Source organism: Scyliorhinus torazame, chromosome 5 (assembly GCF_047496885.1).
Source record: "Scyliorhinus torazame isolate Kashiwa2021f chromosome 5, sScyTor2.1, whole genome shotgun sequence".
Classification (NCBI taxonomy): domain Eukaryota; kingdom Metazoa; phylum Chordata; class Chondrichthyes; order Carcharhiniformes; family Scyliorhinidae; genus Scyliorhinus; species Scyliorhinus torazame.
The window spans coordinates 151,597,042-151,616,651 of NC_092711.1; the positions used below are offsets into that span (position 1 = coordinate 151,597,042).

The 19,610-nt window shown below is 43.5% G+C and overlaps 2 protein-coding genes across 2 annotated transcripts in view; one reads left to right on the forward strand and one right to left on the reverse strand.

Annotated features, from left to right (window-relative positions):
- The first annotated feature begins 5,307 nt into the window (after positions 1–5,307).
- LOC140422076 (uncharacterized) overlaps positions 5,308–19,610 on the forward strand; it is a 329,884-nt gene continuing 315,581 nt past the window's right edge. Inside the window, exon 1 of the transcript XR_011947246.1 lies at positions 5,308–5,345. The gene's annotated coding sequence lies outside the window, so the exon portion shown is untranslated. The remainder of the gene's footprint in view (positions 5,346–19,610) is intronic.
- On the reverse strand, positions 10,358–18,793 carry LOC140422096 (uncharacterized; the record flags this gene model as incomplete). The annotated part of the gene is made up of 1 exon (XM_072507112.1): positions 10,358–18,793. A coding segment is annotated over one exon (1,140 nt), but the record flags the coding sequence as incomplete, so codon positions are not given.

Below are 19,610 nucleotides of genomic sequence, written 5' to 3' on the forward strand. Positions count from 1 at the left end.
GAGGATAGAAGACAGAATTGTCTGTTCTAAATTTCTATCCTGTACTGACAGTGATGATGTTTGTAAACTCATTTATCAGATGGGTGGATTTGAAGACAGAAATTGCAAGGCAAGCACCACTTTGCAATCTGACAGATTCACTTAATTTATCAGGACCTGAATATCATTAACCATTGAATCTAGCAACTGAGCATTGAACCTGAAGAGACAAGGACACACACCAACGGAGGAACAATCTTCAATTTTAATGTCGATTGGGAGAATCAGATTCACAAAAATAGCCTAAAAAATGGGTTCAGAGACTTTTTGGAACAATTTCTTAGAGCCGTACATTCTAGAGCCAACCAGGGAGCAGACTATCCTCGCCCTGGTAATGTGCAACAAGACAGGATTATTCAATAACCTCATAGTGATGGAGCCTCTAAGTCACAGTGATCATAATATAATAGAATTCCACGTTCAGTTTGAAGGTGAGACGTGCTAGTCTAAGGGTGGCACAGTGGAGCAGTGGTTAGCACTGCTGCCTCATGGCCCTGAGGTCCTGGGTTCGATCCTGGCCCCGGGTCACTGTCTGTGTGGAGTTTACACATTCTCCCCATGTCTGTGTGTCTCACACCCACAACCCAAAGGTTTTCCAGTCTACGTAGATTGTCCATGCTAATTTGCCCTTTAATTGGAAAAAAAGAATGGCGTACCCTAAACACTGGCCTGAGACCAGTGTTTTAAAAACTAAATAAAGATAACTCTGAAGGGTAGGAAGGGAGAGATAGCTCAAGTGAACTTGGGAGACTAGGTTGAAAGTTGGGACATCAGTATGGAAGTGGATGACTTTGAATAACCCTCAGCAAAGATTTATCTCAGAGAGAAAGAAAGGCTCTTTGAGAAGAATGCATCATCCATGGTTAAATAAAGAAGTCCAGGATTGTATTAAATTGAAAGAAACACTGTCCAAATCTGCAAAGGTTAGTGTTTGTTTAAAGGTTGGCCAGATTTTAAGAATCAGCAAAGAATGACCAAAAATATAATAAAGAGGCAGAAATCTCAGACTATAAAAGTAGATAGTAAAGATTTCTGCAAGTATTTGAAGAGGGAAAGAATGACTAAATCCTTGGTCCTCTGGAGAGTGAGCCTGGGGAATTGACCATGGGAAACAAAGAAATGATAGAGGCTTTAAACAGATATTTTGTGTCTATCGTCATGGTTGCAGACTTGGAAAAATTCACAAAGATAATTGAAAATCGAGAGTAATAGGGACGGAGGAACACAGAACAATCACCAGAGAAAAGATGCCAGGAAAACTATTGGACCTAAAGGCTGACAGGTCCCCAGGACCGGGTGACCTGCAGCCTTGGGTAGTAAAAGAAGTGGTGGCAAAGAGAGTAGATGCATTGGTTATAATCCCACAAAATTCCTTAGATTCCGGAAAGGTCCCAGTGCATTGGAAAATAGAGAATGTAACACCTCTATTCCAGAAAGGAGTGAGGCAGAAAGCAGGAAATAATAGGCTAGTTAGCCTAATGTGTGACAGGGAAAGTGAGAGAATCCATTAATAAGGAGGGTACAGTAGGATACTTAGAAAATGTAAACATGATTACTGTTTATTTATAACAAGAACTATCAAAAAATATGCAGTAAATACAACTGTTTAATGACAAGTTAATACCTAATACCCACTTCAACCTTCCCCACCCGCTATACACACATCACACGCACACACGCACAAGACAGACAAATACAGAGGGGTGGAAAGGGGTAAAAAATCAAAAGTGGAGGGAAGAAAGAGTCTTTATTCCAAATTATGGTTTTACCACACTTTTCTTCACAGCAAGCTTACAGATTAAAGTCTTTGGTTTATAGCCAGTAATGAGCTTCTTTGGAGATTCATTCATTCAGGTACTCTCTACTTTAAACATACAGTAGTCAAAACTTTCCTGGAGAGGCGCCTTAGTTCACATCAGACTTTGCTTTCAGTTTGTGGTTTGTCTTCAGGCCTCTGCGGTATCAGGAATACAGCACCCAGCTGGCCTGGGGAGAGTTAGCTGGACCGTTTTGGAGCGAGTTAGCTGGATCAGCGTGCTGCCAGAATCAAAACTGAAACCAAACTGATATTTGGGACTCGGAAAAGCATTCCAGTGGAATAATCTCCAATCTCCACCTGTTACTGGGCAGATCACAGCCTTTGGGGCGAATTCATTGGCAACCAGCCAAATCAATGAAACGGATGTTTCATTATGAGATATGTAAGTCATAAATCACAAACATCCAATCCATTCCCATTATACAAGTTCTCTTCCCAGTCTTTACATTGGTAACCAGTCAGCCCTGAAACCCACGACAAAGCATTTGCAGTCACATTATCCTTTCCAGGAATATGTACAATTGTAACATTTAACTGTTGTAATAATAAACTCCAATGGAATAATCTTGTGTTCCAAGTTTTACATTTCTCTATAAATGCAAGTAGATTATGGCCTATGTAAACTATGCTTGGCTGATTGTCATGTTGGACATATACGACAAAGTGCTGAAGGGCTAGTAGCAAGGCTAAGGCTTCATCTTCAATGTTGGAATAATTTCTTTGGCACAGACTGAATTTTTTTCTAAAAATACCTCCCAAGCCTGTTTATCTTTGCATTGTTGTCCTGTAGTAGCACTGCCCCTACTTCCAGGTCACTGGCATTTGTGGCCATTTTAAATGGTCTGAAAATGTCTGGGGTGGTCAGTATTGGTTCGCCCACCAACGTGGTCATCAATCTGTCAAACTCTACTTGCCGTTCTGTGGATCACTGCATTTTTGGTTGTTTCCGCTACAGATCCAACACGTATTTTATTTCAGTTTCTAACTGAGGAGGATGTGGCTTTATTAGTTCAGAGTTTCTGATGTTTACTTCATGATTTGTTAACCGAGTGCCCCCCGGTGTTTCCCTATAACTCTATTCGTACCCTTTCAACATCTTTATGACATATGCCCCTTTCTGTGTCTTGTGTAATGTAATGATGTGGAGATGCCGACATTGGACTGAAGTGGGCACAGTAAGAAGTCTTACAACACCAGGTTAAAGTCCAACAGGTTTCTTTTGAATCACTAGCTTTTGGAGCACAGCTCCTTCATCACCTGATGAAGGAGCTGTGCTCTGAAAGCTCGCGTTTTGTAGTCAGTCTTTTCTGATTGTCCAATTAATGTTTATCCAAATTTCAAAGATTTCCCACAGTCAAACAACAAGCACTATTGTCAATGCTGAGGGAAATATTTAGTTCATTTTAAATCAATGTACACTCTTCAACCCCTCCAGCCTTACATCCCCTCTTTTCTTGCAAATGGTTACTTTCAGCAATAAGAACCATTCTTTGCTTTACAGCTTCTACCTCCTCTTTGGAGTTTTCATAATCACAACTCATCTCCATTTAGCAATACAGACTTTCAGAATCAGAGGATAACCCATTGTTGGACCCATGTACTTTCTGTTTTTTGTTAACAGATGTGGTTGCAGAATCACGACATAGGTCTCCATCCATCTTCCTCTTAGTTTTGAAAGGTACTGATGACTGATTATTTCGTCTCCTTTGCCATTTGCTCCCTTTAAGAAGCACTGTGGATCTCTGAAAACTTCTTGTAGAATTCCACCGGGTAGCCATCTGGCCCCAGGGCCTTGCCGACTGCATGCCATCCAGCCCCTCCATTATTTTCTCAATTTCAATTGGGGCTCCCAGCCCTTCCACCAGATCCTCATCCGCCCTCGGGAACCTCAACTGACCCAAAAACTGCCTCATCCCCTCCACTCTAGCCCGTGGTTCCGACTCATAATTTGCTGTAAAAGTCCTTAAACACCTCATTCACTCCCACTGGATCCAGGACCGCGACCCCATCTCTACTCTTTACCCTCCCTATCTCCCTGGCCACCTCCCTTTTTCTGAGCTGGTGTGCTAGCATTCTACTAGCCTTTTCCCCATACTCATAGATCGCCCCTCTTGCCTTCCTCAGCTGTTCCACAGCCCTTCCCTGTAGTCAACAGCCCGAACTCCGCCTGTAGCCTCCGCCGCTCCCTCAGTAGCCCCGCGTCCAGGGCCTCCGAGTATCTCCTGTCCACTTGGAATATCTCAACTAACCTATCCCTCTCAGCCCATTCCACCTTTTCTCTGTGGGCTCGTATCGAGATTAATTCCCCTCTGACCACTGCCTTCAAAGCTTCCCAGACCTTGCTGCAGAGACCTACCCCGTATCATTTGTTTCCAGGTATTTCTGGATAGACTTGTTCACCTGCCCACAGACCGTTTCGTCTGCTATCAACCCTATGTCCAGCCTCCATAGCGGGCATTGTCCTCTCTCCAAGCTAACCCGTAAATCCACCCAATGTGGGGCATGATCCGACACCGTGATTGCAGAGTACTCCGTATCCACCACCCCCAGTATTAGAGCCCTGCTCAGAACAAAAAAGTCGATCCAAGTGTACACCTTATGGACAGGTGAGAAAAAATAAAACTCCTTCGCCCTTGGTTGTGCAAACCTCCATGGGTCTACTCCCCTCATCTGTTCCATAAACTCCTTCAATTCCTTTGCCACGGCTGGCACCCTCCCTGGCCTGGATTTTGACCAGTCCAATTCCGGATCAATGACTTGTGTTAAAATCTCCCCACATGATCAAGTTATGTGACTCTAAGTCTGGGATCTTACCTAACACCCTCTTCATAAATTCCATATCGTCCCAATTCAGAGCATATGCGTTCACGAGTACCACCTGCACCCCCTCCAGCATCCCACTCACCACAAGTCAAACTTTAATGGTGAGAAATAGTTTGGAAGGAGTTTTGCCAGAAAAGGTGGTAATATGTGGAATTCGTAGTGAGAATAGTAGTGTGTCACTATGTAAGGTAAGGTTAGAGAGTCTGGTGAAATGTGGTGAACTGGTAGTAGGAGCAAAAGAAAAATTACCTTTTTAGGGGTAAGATTTATCCTAGACAATATAGCTGGATCACAGGTGGGAGTGCTGCCTATTACGGTTGAAAAGCCAGTGGAAAGTAAAACAACTGAGATGTTGCAAGAAATATATCCGGGATTGTTTCCTGATTGTGTGGTAACCAAATCACAAAGCCACGGGTTAAGACAGGAGGAAGAGAACTTGAGGAGTGCCAATAGGAAGGCTGAGGTTCAGTTGTCAGAAACCATGTTTGATCAGATGGTTGGTAAAAACAAGAGCAAGTGGTGGATTAGCAGGTATTTTTAGTTCAAGCAGTAGGTTGAATTACAGCAGAAAGATTCAGAGATAATGCAGTTGTATCAGAAAGCATGATGTGGAGATGCCGGCGTTGGACTGGGGTGAGCACAGTAAGAAGTCTTACAACACCAGGTTAAAGTCCAACAGGTTTGTTTCGATGTCACTAGCTTTCGGAGCGCAGCTCCTTCCTCAGGTGAATGAAGAGGTCTGTTCCAGAAACATTTATATATAGACAGCTTCAAAGATGCCAGACAATGCTTGGAATACGAGCATTACCAGGTGATTAAATCTTTACAGATCAGAAAGCATACATGGAAACAGAATCTGAATGTATACCAGAGTGTTATTACATTAGAAATAATGCATTAATGAGAAAATTGAAACTGTTACATATGCAAGCAGATGAGAACTGGGCAGAAGTTCATCAAGTAGTATTACCAATGGGTTACAGAAAGGAGGCTTTGCAGATAGCATATGAGTTCCAGTAGGGGGCCATTTAGGAGCAAGGAAAACTCAAGTAAAAATACATAAATATTTTTATTGGCCTGGACTGCAGAAGGATGCAGTTGAATTTTGCCGTACATGTCATTTGATTTACCTCAGGAGGTAATCAAACTAGAATCTTTAATAACTATTCCAGAATTTGAGGACTATTTTACTATGTGCTAATTGGTTGTGTGGAACACTTGCCTAAAACCAAAAGTGTGAATCTGTACTTGTTGACTATCATGGATGTGCCTACTAGATTTCCAGAGGCAATTCCATTAGGAAACATTACATCTAAGAGGGTTGTAGAGGAGTTAACCATTTTTTACTCGATATGGACTACCAAAAGAAATGTAATCAGATCAGATATCCAAATTTATGTCTAAGTTATTCAAGGAAGTTCTGGGTAGCTTAGGAATAAAGCAATTTAACACAACAGCGTAGCATATTGAATCACAAGGGGCATTAGAAACATAGCCGATTTAGCTCACTTGGCTAGATGGCTGGTTCATGCTGCAAAGCAAAGCCAGCAGCGCGAGTTCAATTCTCATACTGGCTGAGGTTATTCAAGAAGGCCTCACCTACTCAACCTTGCCCCTCGCCTGAAGTGTGGTCATCCTCAGGTTAAATCACCACCAATCAGCTCATCCCCTCAAAGGGGAAAGCAGCCTATTGTCATCTGGGACAACTGCAACTTTACCTTTACTTGGAAAGATGGCATCAAATTCTAAAGATGATATTTAGGCATGTAGTCAGGGTTATCCAGAGGATTGGGATAAAGGAATTCCATTTGTACTATCTTCAATTCAGGATGCACCAAATTAATCAACTAAATTCAGACCATTCGAATTGATTTTTGGTTAGGAGGTGAGAGGACCACTTAAATTGATCAAAGAGAAATTGGTGAGTCAGCGTTTGGAGACTACATTGTTGGACTATGTGTCAAACATTAGGAAGCAATTAACTAGGACTGGTGAGTTGGCTCGGAAATATTTGGAAATTATCACAACATGTGATGAAAATAGAGGCAGATAAGAAATCAAAAATGTTAGTTTTGTTAGTGGCGAGAATTACTTGTATTGTTACCATTGGCAGGTGAACCATTAAAAGCAAGATTTAGTGGGCCTTATCAAATTGAAAGGTAATTGAGTGAGGTGAATTATTTGATAAGAATGCCAGACAGAAGGAACAGTGTCATATTAATATGCTCAAAAGGTATTTTGATAGAAAGGAAAAAAGGAGGAAGTGTGAGTTGTTGTAACGCAGACAAAAAGATAAATCCAGATGATTCTGAATTTGACATTCCTCAAATTAATATTGAATAATGTGGAAGTATTAAAAGATAGGAATAGATTATTGAGTTCCTTACAGAGGGAAATCAAAATGACCTAAAAGAGTGAAAACAGTCACGTGGAGCTGCATGTGGGAAGAAATCGGGAAGTACGAAAGTAATTATGCAAGATGTAGATATAGGAAATGCTATTCCCATTAAATATCATCCACTCAGGCTTAATCCACTGAAGTTAGCTGAGGTACAAAGGGAGATTGCTGCTTTATGTAAATACCAAACAGCACTCATTTTACAGAGTTAACGAAGAGCTGAAGGCTAGGGAGCAGCTAGCCTTGGAGCCTCATCAAGCAGAAGGTACCAGTAATGGCTACACAGAAGAGAAAACGAGCTTGGATAGGCAGATTTGGAAGAAAACTGAGATCCAGCTTCAAATCGAACAGGAACCCCAGCACACCAGCATGGTCTAGACGAGGAGTGACAACAACTTCAACAAGAGAGGGAATTAAAATTCATAACATGGTAATAATACTCTTCATTATTGTCACAAGTAGGCTTAGATTAACACTGCAGTGAAGTTACTGTGAAAAGCCTCTAGTCGCCATATCCCGGCACCTGTTCGGGTACACTGAGGGAGAATTCAGAATGCACAATTCACCTAACAAGCACATCTTTCGGAACTTTCGGGAGGAAATCGGAGCACCCGGAGGAAACCCACGTAGACACGGGGAGAATGTGCAGAATCCACACAGTGACCCAAACCGGGAATCAAACTCAGGTCCATAGCACTGTGATGCAACAGTGCTACTGTGCCGGCCTGGTAGTGACACAAGAGGTGATTATACTAGTATCTGGTCAGGAGGGACAGATGCAAGAATGGGGCTGTCTCACAGTTTACAGAGAGTATCGTCTGTGGTGGAATACTGGATCTGGAGACTGAAGAGCTTGTACAAATGTAGCCAGAATATTCAGCAAACCTTTGCATACAATGACTGTTGTCTTACACTGTCCAAATACACCAGCTGTTACCAATTATTTTTGGCTATCCTCAACAGACACAGAATACAAAGCAGCTGATAAATGTGAAGAACTGATGATGAACGCTGCAGCATCGATAGCAACCTGTCTGACCATCAAGAGAAGAATTCTGCCAGGCAACTACATATAACTGAATTGTTGATGAAGCTTTTCTTGTGTAATCTTGGAGGCCGCTTGGGTCTTTGGAAATCTCTCTCGCTCTAAGGAGTGGATACATTTATGCTCATGACTGTGACATGTGAGAAGACTAAAATGGAATGTAGTCGTGTATGTTTGCCTGTTGAAAAATGTAAAATTATATCAGAGTATAAGTTGCATGTAATCATAAGAAATGTTTAAAGTTAAAAAGTATAAAGTCACCTACGTATATTGCAGGTTCATTTCTTTTAAGGGGAGGTGTGACAATTGGGAGATTTTAGGAAAATTTGAATATAAATGTATTGGGCAATTTAAGGGTTAAAAGCGTGGGGTTAGAGTGTGATTCACTGCAGTGGTCCTGTATTTATTTTAAAGAAGGATCCTGTTTTGCAGGGCCTGGGTGTTTTTAGTAGCCAGAATGTGAAATTGACAAAGGAATGTGTTTTTCAGTCTGGGCTAATGGACTGTGGTTTAGCTGGGAAAGTACTTGTGGAATGAATGTACTTTGCAGCTGGCAGAGATCATTTGTTTTCCAGCTTGGGGAGATGAGGTCATTGATGGGTGGAACCGAGGAAGGCAGAAATGCATTTTAAAAATCTTTAGAGAGCAGTCTTTGGAGAAAGATTTTGGAGCTAAGAATTGAATTTTGGGCCCACAATTCTCCCACAGGAAGATGGATTGAGAGCTGTATCTTTCTTTCCCTGTTGTTTAATGGGAGATTGAGTAGTAATGTTTAAATGGGTAATTGTAAGCTGTTGTTTTTGGGTGTGAAGTTAAAAAGTTTAATATTGTAGCCATTATAAAGTTTTATTTTAAAAATAACCAAGCCCTATTTATTCATGCAATCACTCCTGGAGCGAATCATTCATTCTGCACAGTCACACAAATAAACTGAAATATTGGGATTTTGGTCCAGTATCCTAGCCACTGTTGGGGTCTGGTCTGGGATCAGAATAGTGACCGATGTAACAATTGGTTGGAAGCCCATTTCCCAGTCAGCCCTCCAGCGCCTTCCTGTCTCCCTATTACTGCGACACCCATGACAGTTTCCCAACTGGGGACACAGACCCCATTATTCTCAGCTAAATTGAGCCTCAGCTCCATCGCCTGGCTGTCATTGACACGAGTTATGGACAGAAATGTGCCCGAGGAGCCAGTGGAAAGTCAAAACTTGTGACTCTAAATCAACACCTCAACATTCGTCAGTCAAATTCATGCTATTTATACTGGGTTTTTAATTATTAGATTTAGGCACTGGAGGTAAAGGATTGGATTGGATTTTGTTTATTATCACGTGTACCGAGGTACAGTGAAAAGCATTTTTCTGCGAGCAGCTCAACAGATCATTAAGTACATGAAAATAAAATAAAAGAAAATACATAATAGGGCAACAAGGTACACAATGTAACTACATAAACACCGGCATCAGGTGAAGCATACAGGGGTGCAGTGTTAATCAGATCAGTCCACAAGTGGGTAGTTTAGGAGTCTGGTAACAGCGGGGAAGCAGCTGTTTTTGAATCTGTTCTTGTGTGCTCTCAGACTTTTGTATCCCCTGCCCGATGGAAGAAGTTGGAAGAGTGAGTAAGGGTGGAGGGTTTTAAAGTATAACTTTTTCTTTCTAACTTGTGTCTGCCTTGGCTCAGTGGGCAGCACTATCACCTCTGAATCAGAAGGTCAAGACCCAGTTAGGGTCCTGTGGACAAAAGCCAGTTCCAACATTCATCGTCCCAGCACTGAGGGAGTGGTGCACTGCCTTTCAAACAAGATGTTAAACTGAGGCCCTGTCTGCACCTCTCAGGTGGGTGTAAAAGTTCCCACAGCCACTATTTTGAAGAAGAGCAGGGGAGTTACCCCAGTGTCCCGGTCAATATTTATCCCTCAATCAACATCACTAAAAACAGATCATCTGCTCATTATCACATTGCTGTGTGTGAGATCTTGCTGTGTGTAAATTGGCTGCTGTGTTTCCTACATTACAACAGTGACTACACTTCAAAAGTGCTTCTTTGGCTGTAAAGTACTTTGGGATCACCAGTGGAAAAGGCGCAATAGAAATGCAAATAGAAGATTTCTGTTATCTGATCTTGTTATCTGGAATTTAATTGATTTCAGCCACCCCCAACTTACCATTTAATAAATTCATTTTGGTTCAGACAAGTCTTTAACCAATTAAGGCAAATTCACAATCCTCTGGAGAGTAAATTTTAAAAGTTTATTAAGTGAAAAATATTTACTGAACAACTTTAAGACATTGACTTTTACAACTTCATGTGGGTGATCATTCTGTAGAAGCGTAACCCTCTCTGGCTCCTTCTTTGACAGTAATTCTTGTGGAATTCAGCCTCGGGAGTCTGGCTCCTTCTTTGACAGTAATTTCCTTGGAACTCGGCCTCAGGAGTCTTCAGTATTTGGCCAGCAAGGAAGACCTTCAGAACCTCTACTTTTATCCCCAAAGTGACCATTAACTCACGTCAGAATTGGGACTGTTGTAACATGATCATTTGTCAATTTGGTTACTAGATTAACTTAATTGGATCCCCAATTATTGACACCACCTTCTCTCCTTATCTTAGACAGGAATATAATAGAACTGTTTCATACTATCCCTTTGCCGGATTCTATACAATCCCTTATTCATACAGTTTCAAATGTTGAGGCTAATCTGATTTAAAAGGCCTCTCTCACCAGAACATTTATCTTCATTTCACATTCTTTACATACACAGCTATTAAGCTTTTACATTATTACAGCAAATAAAACTTAGTCTTTCACTATAACTACTGATTCATGATGGATTCATTAGTTGCAATTCGATTAAGGCTCCCGAGATATTACTGCTACTGGCTGATAGCTAACTAATACAGTAATCTAATTCATACATTTGATTAATACAAGATACACTGGTTTAAAAAGACAGTTTGTGGAAGACAGTCGCTTTCTTTTTTACTAATCTTGATCAGTTTGAATAATAAGCTTATTCTTGAGCCAGACTTGGGCAGAATATGATAGCCCGCTATTTATCAAAATATGATAAAACAATTTCTGCTAGCTCTGCAGTTTAGAAACATTTAGGTTTGTACAATCTTAATTTATAAAAGAACAAATCAGCCATTACAATACTATCTATTACATTGTTTCACAAATTATAACTTAATCAAAGTTCATTGTTGAATAATCAACTTTTTGGTGACTGGCTTCTAATATGAAATCAATATGTGATTAACAAAGAAATGTTACATAATCTGTGTAAGAAGCTCAATGTTATAGTTTAAAATGGCTTCCTTGACCTTGTTACTTATAACCATGAATATGGTGCAAAAGCGATGGAATTCTAAAATTAAATGGATTTCCCAGTCCTACCTACAGTTTTATACATTATAACAATGACTACACTTAGCACTACACTCATTATGCTTCACCCGATGTCCATGTATTTACATTGTGTACTTATTGTATGTCCTATGCTTTTCTTGTATGGAACAAACTGCCTGGACTGTACGCAGAACAATATTTTTTACTGTACCTCAGTACACCTAACAATATATCTAAATCTTTTGGAGGGGCTGTGATACTATACAAAAGGATTTTTAAAATATTTTCATCAAACTTGGTGCCCTCATCAAAATGATTGATGAAGATTTAAATTTTGTTTTCCGATTAAGGGGCAATTTAGCATGGCCGACTCCACACATCTTTGGGTAGACATGGGTAGAATGTGCAAACTCCACACGGACAGTGACCCAGGGCTGGGATTCGAACCCGGGTCCTCAGCGCCGTAGTCCCAGTGCTAACCACTGCGCCACCGTGCTGCCCCGATTGAGCTTTAACTTTGAGTAAAATTTTGATTCTCTTCGAAATTCTCAATAAAAATCCAAACACACAATATCCTGATCACAGGCAAGTTGTTGTGATCAGGAGTGCTCAGAAAAGGGCGCAAGAAACAGATTCAACTATTTCTTTCAAAAGGGAATTGGACAGGTCCTTGAAAAGAAAAGAACATTTCTGGACAATGGGATTAATTGGTTGGCTCTTTCACAGATCTGGCATTAGCACAATCGGCCGAATGGTCTCCCTCTGTGCAACCTGAGCTTCATGTGCTGTTAACATGGGTGGGAATAGTGGTAAAGGGACCTGGGTGTGAATGGACCCGGGCGTCCTGTCAATAAGTCAGCGAAGGATAACCTGCAGGTGCAGCAAGTTATTAGGAAGGCGAATGGGATGTTGGCCTTTATCACAAGAGGATTTGAGTACAGGAGTAGTGAAGACTTGCTTCAATAGTGTAGAACCTAGGTTAGACCACAGCTGGAGCACTGTGTGCGGCTGTACTCCCCTTACCTTAGGAAAGGTATCATTGCCACAGAGGGACTGTAACGAAGATTCACCAGACTTGTTCTGAGCAAGATCGGACTGTCCTATGAAGAGATACTGAGGAACCTGGGCACCCTTTCTCCAGAATTTTGAAGAATGAGAGGGGATTTCATTGAAACTTACAAAATACATATAGGAATAGACAGGCTGGGTGCAGGTGAGATGTTTCCCCTGGTTGGGGAGTCTGGAACCAGGGGACACAATTTCGAAATAAGGGGGCAGTCACTTAGGACGGGTCTCGGAGGAGACATTTCTTTACTCAGAGGGTTGTGAATCTTTGGAATTCTCGACCCCAGAGGGCTGTGGGAGCTCAGTCACTGAGTGTGTTTAAAGCAGAGACTGACAGATTTCTAAATCCCAATAACACAATGGGGATATGGGGATAGTGTGGGGGAAAAGCATTGAAGTGGATGATCAGCCATGATCGTATTGAATGGTGGAGCAGGCTCGATGGGCTGAATGGCCAACTCCAATGATACAAAGATAGGTGGGAAAGTAAATTGTGAAGAGGACAGAAGGAGACTACAAAGGGATATAGATAGGTTAAGTGAGTGGGAAAAGATCTGGCTAAATGGAGAATAATATGAAAAATGTAAAATTGTCCATTTTGGCAGGTAGAATAAAAAAGCTTATTATCTAAATGGTGAGAGATTGCAGAGCTCTGAGATTCAGAGGGATCTGGGTGTCCGAGAGTATGAATCACAAAAGGTGAGTATACAGGTGCAGCAAGTAATTAGGAAAGCTAATAGAATGTTATTGTTTATTGTGAGGGGAATTGAATACAAAAGTAGGGAGGTTGTGCTTCAGTTATACAGGACATTGGTGAGACCACATCTGGAGCACTGTGTACAGTATTGCTCTCATTTAAGGAATGATGTAAATGTTTTGGAAGCAGTTCAGAGAAGGTTTACTGGACTGATACCTGGAATTGGAGGCTGGTCTTATGAGGAATGATTGGACAGGCTGGGCTTGTGTCCGATGGGGTTTAGGTGACTTGATTGAACCGTATAAGATCCTGAGGGGCCTTGACAGGGTGGATGTGGAAAGGATGTTTCCTCTTGTGGGAGAATCTAGAAATTGGAGTCACTTTAAAAGTAATAACTTGTCCATTAAAGGCAGAGGAGAACTTTTTTCTCTCAGAGGGTTGGGAGTCTTTGGAACTCTCTTCCTGAAAGGGCAGTAAAAACAGAGTCTTTGAATATTTTGAAGGCAGAGCTGGATAGATTCTCGATAAGCAAGGGGGTGAAAGGTTATCGGGAGTCAGCAGGAATGTGGACTTGAGGTTACAGTCAGATCAGCTGTGAATGTATTGAATGGTGGAGCAGGCTCGAGGGGCCGAGTGGCCTACTCTTGCTCCTAATTCAGATGTTGTCACATCCTTTATAAAAGACTGTAGCATGGGACTTCCGGTGACGACAGGTGGGAAGCAGCCGCACACTGAAGGGCTCCCGCTCGGGAATAGGAATTTCGGAGTTTTAACGCTCGGTCCCGGGGACAACGGAGGTAGAAAAGGCTGTAAGAAGGCACAGGGAGGAGAAATGTCCAAGTGTGTGAGAAAAATGGCCGTGAAAAAGGGGGTTAACGGACGTCCGCCAGTGAGTGAAAAAGTCAGCGCAGGAACTGTAAGGAAAGCGGAGGCTGGAACACCAGAGGAGGCCGCATCACTCACAGCAGAAGAAATGACCACGGCGATGGCTGTGGAACTTGAAAAACAGTTCACAAAGCACATGGAAGCGATGAAGAAGGAGATGGGGGCGGTATTGAAAGTGCTGGTGGAGGAGGAAACTGCCCCGGTGAGGGCGATGGTATCAAGCGCAGTGGCGGAGGTGCGGGAGCAAGTTGAGACACTGAAGGAAGTGGAAGAGGCATTATCGCAGCACAGTGATCAGCTCACCTCGATGGGGAAGGAGTTGCGGAAGGTGATAGAGACCAACAAGGGTTTGCAAGCCAAAATGGAAGACCTGGAAAACAGATCCAGGCGACAGAATCTGAGGATCGTGGGTCTGCCCGAAGGGGTGGAAGGCCCGAGGCCGACAGAGTATTTTGCCACGATGTTGGCAAAGCTGTTGGGGGAAGGGGATGATCCCTCCCGATATGAACTGGATCGGGCTCATCGGTCGTGGAGGCCTATACCAAAGACAAGTGAGCCGCCAAGAGTAGTAATTATGTGTTTCTGTAGGTACAGTGTGAAGGAGAAGGTCATGTGCTGGGCAAAGCAGAAGCGGGAGATGCAGTGGGCTGGAGCTGGTATACATGTATATCAGGACTTTACGGTGGAGCTGGCAAGGAGGCGGGCTGCTTTCAACCGGGTGAGAAAGGCACTGTACAACAGCACGGTGCAGTGCAGCATAGTATATCCAGCTAAGTTGAGGGTGACCTACAATTCAAGGACTTTTATTTTGGGACGGCAGAAGCAGCAGAGGAGTTTACGAAGGCAGAAGGACTGCGGCAGAATTGAGAATTGGTTGTGTACCGATGTAGCCTCATGTAACTTTAGTTTTTCACTGCGTGTTGGTGTATGTACTAATTGAGTCGACGCTGTATATATTAGGACAAGGGAAGAGATGGGACTTTAATCTGCAATGATGGTTCTTTGGGGCTTGGGTGTGTATACGGGGATGTGTGCTAAAGGGGATTTCTTGGTTTTCCTGGGACCGGGGAAGGGGGAAGGAAACCCGGGCGGGATCCTCCATGCTGGCCGGTTTAAGCCAGTGAACGGGAGTGAGGTGGAGGGAGGGGCTGTGGCCATCGGAGCCTGGTAGAACAGGTTCCGGTGAGTCTAGCTGGGGTGAAAAGGTGGGGGAAGGAGCCGAGGTTGGGGAGAGGAGTTTACAAGAGGAAGTGGAGGGGAGGAGTCTGGGAGGGGGGGGGGGTGGGCAGTGCCTACAATTCATGGGTGTCATTTACGGTACTCTTTCGGGGACTGGATGACATTGAATATTGGGGGGGGGGGGAGGAGGTTGGGGGGTGGACTCTATATGTCAATGGTGACAATAGGCGATTCCTGATTCCTTTTTCTTTTTTCCTTTTCTTTATTTTCCCACCTTGGGAGGGTTTGTTGTATTTTATGCTTATATTGTCTGGTGGGCCATTGTTTGGGTGGTGGGAGAAGGGGATCGTTGTTGTTGATAAGGGGATGGACATTGTATTTGTTACCGTTTACTGTTTGTTGGTGGGGTGTAAATTCTGAAGAAAATGTGAAAATGGAGAATAAAAATATATTTTTTAAAAATAATAGATTGTAGCATTTTCCCTCCTACTGATGTCAGGCTAATGGGTCTGTGGTTCCCCGTTTTTTCTCTCCCTCCTTAAATATTGGGGTTACATTTACCCCCTTCCAATCTGCAGGAACCATTCCAGAATCTATAGAATTTTGAAAGATGATCACCAATGTATCCACTATCTCTACAGCCGCCTCTTTCAACACTCTGGGATGTAGAGCATCAGCTTTTGGGGATTTATTAACTTTCAACCACGTTAATTTCTCCAGTGCTACTTTTTCACTGATACTAATCTCTTTCAGTTTCCCGTGATCACTAGTCCCTTGGTTCTCTAATGTTTTGGGGATAGTTTCTGTATCGTCCTCTGTGAAGACAGACACACGTTGTTTAGTTTCTCTGCCATTTCCTTATTGCCCATTATAAACTCTCCTGTCTCTGCCTGGACTGGACCCACATTGGTCTTTGCTAATCTTTCCGTTTTCACATTCCTATCGGAACTTTTCCAGTTCTCCCCAGTTTGCTCTCATTCTATTTTCTCTTGATCAGTTTCTTGGTCCTCCTTTGCTGAATTCGAAAACAAGTTCCCAATCCTCAGGCTCAACTATTTGGGCCACTTTATGAGTCTCCTCCATTGATCTAATGGAATCTTTAACTTTTCTTGTTAGCCACGATAGCTTCACTTTTGCTTCGAAAAGGAATCTATACTTTATGTAAATAAAATGCGAGTGGTTGCCTGTCTATTGTCTATCGTCATACAAAGAACAACAAAGGACAGTACAGCACAGAAACAGGCCCTTCGGCCCACCAAGCCTGCTCGGATCATGATGTCTGTCTAAAGCAAAACCTTCTGTGCTTCCAGGGTCTGTATCCGTCTATTCCTATCCTATTCATGTATTCGTCAAGTTGCCTCTTAAACTTCGCTGTCGTACCTGTTTCCACCACCTCCTCCCACAGCGAGTTCCAGGCACTCACCACCCTCTGTGTAAAAAATTCCCTCGCACATCTCCTCTAAACTTTTCCCCTCGCACCTTAAACCTATGTCACCTGGTAATTGACATTTCCAACCTGGAAAAAAGCTTCTGACTATCCACCCTGGCCATGCCACTCAGAATTTTGTAAACTTTTATCAGGTCGTCCTTTTATCACGTGTGGCCTAACTACGGTTCTGTACAGCTGCAGCATGACTTGCCAATTTTGTATACTCAATGCCCCGACCAATGAAGACAAGCATGCCGCCTGCCTTCTTAGCTCCTTATCCACCTGCGTTGCCACTTTCAGTGATATGTTTATTGTAATTTCCCAATCTACCACAGACAACTTGCCCCTCATACCGTGACAGTTTCCTTCTGCGAGAAACACCCAGATAAACTAGACAAAAGAACCCTGTAACCACCATAGCTCATCTTCATGGCAACATGGCTGCTTTGGGAACTAAATATCTTCCAACGTGCAAACACCTTTTCATTCTGAGCTCCTCGTCAAACTTGGAACCAGGTAATCGCAACGAGGCTCAAAAATGGTCAGCCCACCGGAGGCAGAGGTGTTAGACCGGCCAGTCCAGCAGAAAGAAACCCTCCAATCATCACCATTCACCAGATGTCAGAATGAACAAAATGCAGTCCTGGATGTCAGTGAGAGCAGAAACAATAACAACGGAGCCAACATCTCTAATTTATTGTGAACTTGTTGGAGTCACAACAGGTGTGATGAATCACAAAACCCCTCCCCACATTGAGAGCAGATGAATGGTCTCTCCCCAGAATTAACTCACTAGTGTCTCCGTAGTTGGGACGGATCATTGAATGTCTCCTCTGCTCAGAGCAGGTGAATGGCTTCTTCCAGGTGTGAACTCGCTCGTGTTCCTGCAGGGTGTATGGATATCTGAATCCCTTCTGTCACTAAGAGCAGGTTAACGCCTTCTCTCCTGTGTGAACTCGCTGGTGCCTCTGCAGGTGGGATGATTGAGTGAATCCCTTCTCACACTGAGAGCAGGTGAACGGCCTCTCCCCAGTGTGAACTCGCTGATGTATCCGCAGGTTGGATAACTGAGCGAATCCCTTCTCACACTGAGAGCAGGTGAACGGCCTCTCCCCAGTGTGAATTCGCTGGTGTTTCTGCAGGTCGGATGATTGAGTGAATCTCTTATCACACACAGTGCAGGTGAACGGCTTCTCCCCAGTGTGCACTCGCTGGTGAATCCGCAGGCTCCTTAAAATAATGAATCCCTTCTCACACTGAGAGCAAGTGAACGGCCTCTCCCCAGTGTGAACTCGCTGGTGTGTCAGCAGGCTCGATGAAGTAGTGAAACTCTTCTCACACTGAGAGCAGGTGAACGGCCTCTCCCCAGTGTGAACTCGCTGGTGTTTCAGCAGGCTCGATGAAGTGCTGAATCCCTTCCCACACTGAGAGCAGGTGAACGGCCTCTCCCCCGTGTGAGTTCGCTGATGTATCCGCAGGTTGTCTAACTGAGTGAATCCCTTCTCACACTGTGAGCAGATGAATGGCCTCTCCCCAGTGTGAACTCGCTGGTGTTTCCGCAGGTCGGATGATTGAATGAATCCCTTCCCACACACAGAGCAGGTGAACGGCCTCTCCCCGGTGTGAACTCGCTGGTGTGTCTGCAGGGCGGATAACTGAATGAATCCCTTCCCACACACAGAGCAGGAGAACGGCCTCTCCCCAGTGTGAGTTTGCTGGTGTGACTGCAGGTTGGATAACCGAGTGAATCCCTTCCCACACACAGAGCAGGTGAAAGGCCTCTCCCCAGTGTGAACTCGCTGGTGTGTCTGCAGGGCGGATAACTGAATGAATCTCTTCTCACACTGCGGACAGGTGAATGGCCTCTCCCCAGTGTGACTGCGTCGATGAGCTTCCAACGCTGATGGAGTCCTGAATCCCTTACTACAGTCCCCACATTTCCACGGTTTCTCCAGGGTGGGGGTGTCCTCGTGTCTCTCCAGGTTGGACAATCTGTTGAAGCCTCGTTCACACAGAACACGTGTACGGTCTCTCCCCGCTGTGAATGGTGTGATGTGTTTTCAGGCTGTGTAACTGGTTAAAGCTCTTTCCACAGTCAGTGATCTGGAACACTCTCACTCGGGTATGTGTGTCATGGTGCTTTTCCAGTCACACTGATGTTTAAATTTCTTTGAAGCTGACAGAAAAGACAAACATTTCTCCTTCTAGATTCAAAGTCCGGTGATATTCAGTTACAAGGAATTGAGAGACTCACTCACATCGAGACGTGATGTTTGAGATTTCTGTCTGTAATTCCTCCTCTTCTAATATCCTGTAAAAACAATTTACAAAAGTTACTTTACTTCTCCTCATTTTGGAGACGGTATCCTGAGGGTAACGACAGTCTGGCCGTGGGGTTAATCCTCCGGGTCCTCAGTCTTATTGAGGAATGTCCCCTTGGGTCTATTGTGGTGGTGATTCTTTTGTATTTTTGTTATTATGGGAGGGTTTATGTGTTGTTGACTTTATCCTACTCTGGTACAGACGGGCCTTTTGTCCGTGAAAGGAGCAGTTTGGGGAAACTTTGGTGCCTCTGGTGTAAAGAGAGTTGGAGGAGGGGGTAATGGCGCACGCCCGATTGTGGTGTGAAAATCTGTTCCTGTTCTCTGTCGCATAACTAATGGCAGCAGTTAATCTGCAAATTTTCTCAGGGAATGTACGGGGCATCCATCACCCTATCAGAAGGAAAAAGATCCTCTCCTTTCTAAAGGAGAAAGTCGACATCGCTTTATTACAGGAAACCCATCTGGATTATGAGGAACACTTTAAATTGAGGCGGGATTGGATGGGGCAGTTTTTTTCACCTCTTTTCCATTGAGTCGCAGGGTTGTGGCAAAC